General features: G+C 34.1%; 1 protein-coding gene across 1 annotated transcript; it reads left to right on the plus strand.

Moving 5' to 3' along the window:
- The first annotated feature begins 226 nt into the window (after positions 1-226).
- Positions 227-7094, plus strand: LOC120078497 (probable pectin methylesterase CGR3). Its single transcript, XM_039032768.1, has 7 exons — positions 227-417; positions 1446-1586; positions 1792-1831; positions 2859-2900; positions 5101-5475; positions 6107-6162; positions 6634-7094. Exons 2-7 carry the CDS (start codon positions 1467-1469, stop codon positions 6784-6786), a joined length of 786 nt encoding a protein of 261 aa, XP_038888696.1. The 5' UTR covers positions 227-417; positions 1446-1466; the 3' UTR covers positions 6787-7094.
- The last annotated feature ends 892 nt before the right edge of the window (positions 7095-7986 follow it).

Genomic DNA, 7986 nt, shown 5'->3' on the forward strand with positions numbered 1-7986 from the left:
ATTTTATAATATTACCTTCATTAATGTCTCAGAGCTATTATTAAAATAGAAATTTATTATTTTTTTTTTGGAAGAATGTTAAAATTTGAACAATGATATAAAATGTTAGTTCCACAATTTGCATCCTAAAAATGGACAGCAATATTTAAAAACAAACATATATGAATTCTAAAAATAAATATACTGTGTATTATGGAAACATTTTAATTCCCTTTTATGTAACCATTATATTACTTAAAGAAAAAAAAGAAAAACTTTTCAAGATTTTCAGTGAGGACTGAGAGTCTTGATGACAGACAGCTCTCTCTGGCTTCTCCTTCGCTTTCAGAGTGAAGCCGGCGAAACTCAGATCTGAATCCACCTTCAAGATCTGAAACTCCACCGTATCCTCCGCTTCCTAAGGAGCTTTCACATACTGTAAGCTTCTAATCTTCCTAAACTTTTACCTCATTTCTCCTTTTTCATTCACTTTTTCTGTTCTAATTTGCATTTCTTTGACTTTGATTGTGTGAAATTTGCAGCGTTTATGATATTTTATGCCTCTATCTTGAAACCCATTTGATTTTTTATGCTAATAGTGTGTGTGTTTTGGTTTTCGGGAAAATTTTTGAGTCGGTTGTCTTAGCTTTGAAGTTACTTGCGACAGGATTTTTTTCCTTGTTTTCGATTGTATTCTTATTCGATTTTTCGAGAATTGATTTTGGTGTGAACGTTGGAACTTTACTCTTTCTTTTTGGGGTGTTCTTGATTTACTTAACTTTTAATTCCGTTTGCTATTTTCTTTTGTTGTACATATATATATGTTTGTGTGTAGGTTTTCTTCTATCTTTTACTAATCCCTTATTTGTTTTCTAATTTATTGCTACTTTAATCGAAAGGAAATGGGGTTTTGAAAAAGAATTACTATGATTGTTGAATACTAACGAGTAACTCCTGAGCCAAGTCAATCAGATTCCGTATGCAAATCAGTTAATTAGCCGTTCAGTCTTTTAGCATTTAATTGATTTTGATCATTTAATATCAACTTTGAAATGGGTAATGAAAATTTGGCTCAATTTATTAAGTTGCCTGAAGTGGTTTCTACTTTAGTGGGGTGGTATTGTTTCTCAAAATTCGTTGGTTCTTTCCAGTTAAATGACGATCTTGTGAATTTGCCTTGTTGGTCCAAAAATCTTGAATTTTGAGAGCATTTGGCAATGCTTAGAGACAAAATGGCATCTTGCAAGACGCTGAAATATTTTTAGCAAGTTTGACTGTACTGAGTTTTTTTGTAAAGTAGCTAAGACGTAGTAGCTTCTGAGAATTTATGATTACTACTTTTCAACGTGCGAGTCATTTCACTTCAGACAAGTATGTCGGTGAAACTGTCCATGTTGGTGCATTAGTGAAAACATCTACTTGGAAATAGTGTTACCAATTGTTGATTAAGAAGTGTGACTTTGCAGGTTCCCTGCTATCACAAAACCATGTCAAGGAGGCCAGTAAATCCTTCCCGACGCCTTGTTGATGGTGGGAGTCTTCCATTTGTTGGAACAATACATTCGAAGACACGGTCATCACCTTTGCTAACCATAGGGCTTGTTGTGGTACTTTTCATTACTCCTCTCCTTGCTTTTCAAACAAACAAAGAAGAATACTGCTTCTTTCCTTTTTTTGGCATAGTTTTTTCTTTTTTTGGGGGGGAGGGGAGGTCAAGTGAGGATCAAATGACTGAATAAATATTACATCCTCAACTCTTGGAAACAAGTATTATTAGGCACTAATTTTAATTTCTATGGTTAAAAATTTCAGGGTACTATTCTTCTTATTGGATTTTGTTATCATCAATCAGGTCTTTATTTTATCTCTTATCTTGACTTTTTATTAGTTAAATCTCTCTCTCTCTTGCTCACTCCACAGCCACGGTCATCATCAATGTGTTTGTTTATCTGTTTTAGGATGTTGTCTCTCCATCCACTTTAAGTGAATTTTATGTTCACAATCACTGAAGTTTGAATCCTTTCTGAAGTTTTCATCACTATGCCTACCTATGTTACATTTTCGCATGTATCTTCCACTCATTAACAACTATTCTTTTTGGGGCACAACACAAACTTTATTCCTTGTTTAATACTGTGACTTCCATGTAATTCACTACTCCATGTTTCAGTTTATAGCTTTCAGTATTGCAACACATGGATGGCTGCTCGTCCTTATATTCTCCTCATTCTATTTTGGTCACTGTCTGCTGTAAATGTTCTCTCCATTGACTAACTACTGTCTGAGAACTAATTTGGCCAAGCTATTCTATTGAGATATCCAGTCACTAACCTTTTTTTTCTTCTTTAACAAAAAGCAAAAAGAAGAAGAAAAAGGTAAAAGGAATAGGAAAGATATTTAGTCAGACAGTCCCTGATTTGGTTAAGTAGAAATGTGCACCTTAGGCGTAGTAGTCTGACTGCCACTTTAGAACTTGCCCTACTGCACTTTTGCCTTATTTCTGGCTCATATTCTACCCTCTCTTTAAATTTGAGTATGGATGGTAATATTGAAGAAACAGTTTCTTTTTTATAAACTCTGTCCGTAATTTATCATTAAGACTGGCTCTAGCTGCACTTATACAAATTATAATGGACATCTCCTGCTAGTAGAACTTTGTAAAACTGGTAGCAGAGATGTAAGAAAAAGAGTAGAGTAAGGGCATAATATTTACTGTAAACAGATCTGTCAACTAGGCTGATATTCTTTTGTTAATTTTTGTTGATGTTGATTATTGAAAATTGTGCCGCCACTGATGGCTTGTGAATCTATGATGCTCCCTCTTTGCTTAATGTAATTACTGTATTTGTTTCCTTATTCGTTGTCAATTTGCATCACAGGTGGATCAAGAAGCAATATTGAGGCTGTGAGTAAAGTCGAAGGTGAATATATATTACTTTTTATTTATTCTCGAGTAGAAGTTTAGTTTCATCAGAATTTCTATAAATGGAGGTACTATAATTTGTTATTATTTTTCTACTTCCTTTTCCTTTGGGCGTTGAACTAGTCAACATGATCTGACCACTAGATATTGAGACTTTATGACTTCACATTGTCTATCATTATCTGCATGCATTCTTCTTTTAGAAAAGGATACACAACTTTTCATTAAGGGAATGAAAAGATATCTGCATGCACTCTAAAGTGTTAATATATTACATGTGGTTGATAAATGGCAGGATGATCCCAGGGTTGGGTTTAATGGGTAAAAATTTACTTAATTGTCCAAATGGTTATTAGAACACAGTGCCTTCGCAAGAACTTGTTTCAGTTGCATATCATAAGGAATTCGAACAACTGCTTCAAATACAGTATCAGGAAGTACCGCTTGTGGAACCTCGATATCACGGCTTATTAGCTAAATGGCAGTTGGCGCAGACAATACGGCCGGTTGCTTCTCGTGGATTTTCATAACCCTGTTGTGCAAAAATGGGATAGGCTGATCTTTGAATAGGAAAAAGAGTGGATCTGCAGGATCCCAAATGAATTGGCTTATTCGAAAAAAGCCTTGTTCTTTGGAAGATCTATCTCGTGTCTGGTACTGCACGGTTCCACTCTGCAAGAACTCCGAATCATTCTCTTGAAGCTCATCCTCTTCATCATAAATGATCCGCTTGCCCCGAAATGACCTAGCCCAATAGGGAATCCCAATTCATTGGGCCTTTCGATTTCATCGAAACCGTGGCACACATCTAGGTTACAATCCCCTAATAAAGATTCAAGACGAACGAAAGGACAAAAAAATGAAAATGATTTTTGTTTTTACAGTTTGGGGAATGGAAGCTGAACTGCCTTTTGGTTCTCCCCGAAGACAACATTCGTTTTTTGAACCCATTTTCATAAAAGAACTCGAAAAAAAAATGAAAAAAAAAATGAAAAACTGGAAAAAGAAGCGGTTTCAAATTATAAGACTTTTAAAAGTAAAAGAAAGAACAAACTTGTTTATAAATGCACTGGGTCTTAAATCATCAATTGACCCAAAAGCTTAAGCTGATAGGTGAAGATAAATTTAATTATATATCATCTAACATTCCCCCTCATTTGTGGACTTAAAATATGAAGAAGACCAAAACAAGTGGAAATAATATTAATTGGGAAGGAAACAACACTCCAAGGGTTTGAACACAGGACCTCCCTGGATCACCTGCTTTGATACCATCTTTGATAGTATGGGATTCCATCTCAAAACCAATTGGCTATGGGAGGAGTAGCTCATCTATTTCTAGGTGTGTGAGATCCTTTGATTTTTTCAATGTAGGATTCTCAACATGCCCTCGCAAGATGATGTCTCTTTTGGGTTCACCATTCTTGATTAGATCTCAATTTCTTTTATCGAACCGAAGTTTGGGCTTTATGGGCTCTAATACCATCTTAAATTTGAGTAGTTTAAATTATTTTGTCTTCCAATGAATAATTGTTGGATACATAGCCTTCTTATATAGGAGAAAGGCTCAATACATAAAAGGAAAGAATTACATTGAGATCAAATAAATTTTTTTTGTGATTTTACATCTACTCATCTTATTCACAACCTACAGGGCTCTCTTTCTCTCTCACGCGTACACACACATTCACACACATTTTGACACCCTCTGGCCTTTTACGCTATCATTGTAGCTCCCTCTGTCTGTCTTTTCGCTTCTCCCTATGTTATTCCCTCGATTTTGATCTTGCTATTTCCTTTTTCCAGCCCAGCCTGTGATTGTCGTATTTAACTTTAACTCTTTCACCTGGATCATCCTGACTCCTTCTGTCTATCTCATGTCTGTATGTTTTCCTCTCTTTTGGTTATTGCCATGCCCACTGGCCAGCACAGTTGCTTCCTTTTTGTTAATTTATTTCTTTTGATGTTAATACATGTGCATTGAGGCTCATGCTTTGTTACGGAGAGCTATTCAATCTTAGTGTGCCATATGCGTTAAAAACAGTCGAAGAGAATTAATGATTGATTTATCGATTTATTTTTGTAAATCATTACCAACTATAGTAATTGTAAAAGACAATATTTTTCAATCAAGTACCATAGGCGTTAACATCATATATCATATTTGAAGATCTCAAGCATATATATCACATTTGCAGGTAGTACATCGTGCACAGCAGAAGTCCAACGAGCAATTCCCATTCTAAAGAAAGCATATGGAGATAGCATGCATAAAGTATTGCATCTAGGCCCTGATACTTGTTCAGTGGTGTCGAAATTGTTAAAAGAAGAGGATACAGAAGCATGGGGTGTGGAGCCCTATGACTTAGATGATGCTGATGCCAGTTGCAAAAGCCTCGTGCGGAAGGGCATCGTGCGTGCTGCCGATATTAAGTTTCCCCTACCATATAGAGCAAAGTCGTTCTCTCTGGTCATTGTTTCGGATGCATTGGATTACTTATCTCCCAGATACCTTAACAAAACTCTTCCAGAACTGGCAAGGGTCTCTGTTGATGGTGTTGTTATATTCGCCGGTAAACCACTTTTCAAGAGCTACCATTTGAAATTATAAACTTAAATGGGGGAACTGTAACACATTTGTTCCTGCATATTGTTTTAAGCGTCTAGAAGGATAGCACAAGTTGCATTTCCTCTGGTTTTCATTTATTCACTTCATAATCCTATCTGTCTTTCACTTTTGTGATAGCATTGCATAATAAGTAATAACTCGCTGAAGTCAGTTGTTTTAATAGTCATTCATAGTTCTTTTCTCAATCATTGTATAGTGGTCTGTGATCTTCTTCATTCTTTGTATATTCTGATATAAAGACCCAATTGGTTTCTCAAAGTTCTCACTCTTCAGCCCGCCCTCATAGTCTGTGGGGGCTCCTAAAGAATGTTTTGAGTTACAATCTTGCAACTCCTAGTACATGTGTTGATTTTGATGGCTAGGAATTCAACATTATTTAATAGAGCTCTTATTTCAATAGTCCCGTTTGTCTTGAATGATTGTATTAACTAACGGTTCTCTCCTAAGTTCTAATGACAGAGAGACGTTCTGATTGTTCCTACCATTTTTTGGTCTTAATTCATCTAATTATTTTGATTAGTCTTGATTGATTTATTTTATTTTATTTTCTCTCCTTTCAATGTTGTTTCAATCAGGCTATCCAGGTCGGCAAAGGGCTAAGGATTCAGAACTTCCCAAATTTGGACGTCCAGTAAGTACCTTCTTTTATGCTAGAAAGTTAGCTAGCAATAACATTAATTGAATTGCAAGAGACTGGATGAATGGATAGCTTTCTAGAATTTAGTTATAGCTTGGAAACAATCTTTGAGTAGTTTGATGCCTGGAACTTCAGACTGGCCACAAATTATAATCGATCTGGGCTTCTTTTGTGTCAGTCTTGTAGTGGATTTACAATTAGAACCATCAAACATTGTGAACATACAGCGTTCTATGGATGAGAATTCACTTTGTAGCATCAGTGTCTAAAATTCTGTTACTCTTAGCATACACTGTTGAATGTGATCCTGGTAGGAACTCGTAATTACGAACTTGCAAGATAAGTCTATAAAAGAATTGATTCATTGCTTCCTTTCTTATTGTTTGCTGAGCTTATTTTCCAAGTAGTGTAAAACCCTCGAGCTGAGATAGATAACAGTGAAATATATATTTGCTTCTCGTGAAGGCGAAATTGCGAAGCTCGTCTTGGTGGATAAGGTATTTTGTTCAGACAAGTTTAGAAGAGAATGAAGCAGTAATAAAGAAGTTTGATCAAGCTGCAACTAAAAGGTCCTACAGGCCAGCTTGCCAGGTTTTCCACCTCAAATCCTACTCTTGAGAATCTCAAAGCTTAAAACTGTACTTTCTGTAAACTTATTTTTCAAGCCTGTTTTGTTTTTGCACAAAGTGCTTAGTTGTCTTTTCTTTTTTCTTTTTCCCTTTCTTTTTTTCTTAGAAGATGCATGAAAACTGAAGAGCTATATTATATGTTCAAATAATTGTCATATATTAGCTCCCTAATTTATATGCCATTCTCAGTTAAGCAAATTGCTATAGGTTTTAGAATAGGCATCTCTCAAATGTTGCACTTGTTTGTATCTTAATGGTGATTTTTTTCAGTGGCTAAAATGATTAATTTGCATGATCCATTTGGATTTTATTTATGATTTAGAAAATACGATGATAAAGTCAGATTTTGGTTAGAATTGATACATTTTTAGAAAATTTATCGGTACCTAATATTTGATTTTGGATATGAAATTAGTTGACTTAACTACTAAACTAATGTTCATGTTGACAATTATGGCGACATTGTTGGGGTGTTCATTATTTTATTTTATTTTTTTTTTTTTGGATTTTGGGAGATTTTAATGGGCCACATAGAAATTAGTAAGTAAATGTAACAAAATCCTGATAAAGATTAAAGTTGCAATAATTTATCAAAACCCAAAGTCCAACTCAATGAATTGGAAGTTTGTATATTATTGTTAACATTGTTATAGACAATTGTGACATATATTGATCCTTGAACAACTCAATATCTTACTTAATTTGTCTGTGTTCTAGCTTATACTCGGTATTAATTTTTTTTTTCTTTTTCGAAATGTTGATATTTTCATGGATTCTCCATCGATATTTTCACGTTTTCATGGATTCTACATGGACATGAAATCAATATTTCCATTATATCGTAGAAAAAGAAAAATTTTCACAAATAGTAAAAATATCAAATTATTTATAGAAATAAAAAAAAATACTAATAGACACCGATAGATCTATCGACGTCTATTAGTTTTTATCACTGATAGAGACTAATAAATTTCTATCGATTTCTATCAGTCTCTATCAAAGAATTAAAACTTTGCTTATTTTTCTATTTTTGAAAATTCCTTATAGAAAAATCCACAAAACACAAAAAATAATCATCAAAATGACATTAATATAAACATAATATAAATAATAGACATATTAGCTCGTTTGAAAAAAAAAAAAAATGTTTATTTATGATTTCAATTTATTTTTTGAATTTGTTGTTTTT

The sequence above is a fragment of the Benincasa hispida genome, chromosome 5 (assembly GCF_009727055.1).
Source record: "Benincasa hispida cultivar B227 chromosome 5, ASM972705v1, whole genome shotgun sequence".
NCBI classification, from domain to species: domain Eukaryota; kingdom Viridiplantae; phylum Streptophyta; class Magnoliopsida; order Cucurbitales; family Cucurbitaceae; genus Benincasa; species Benincasa hispida.

Coding starts and splice junctions, on each gene's coding strand:
- LOC120078497 (XM_039032768.1), top strand. CDS start 1,467: ATGTCAAGGAGGCCAGTAAATCCTTCCCGACGCCTTGTTGATGGTGGG. Junction 1,587..1,791: donor TAACCATAGGGCTTGTTGTG/GTACTTTTCATT, acceptor TAAAAATTTCAG/GGTACTATTCTTCTTATTGG. Junction 5,476..6,106: donor TGGTGTTGTTATATTCGCCG/GTAAACCACTTT, acceptor TGTTTCAATCAG/GCTATCCAGGTCGGCAAAGG.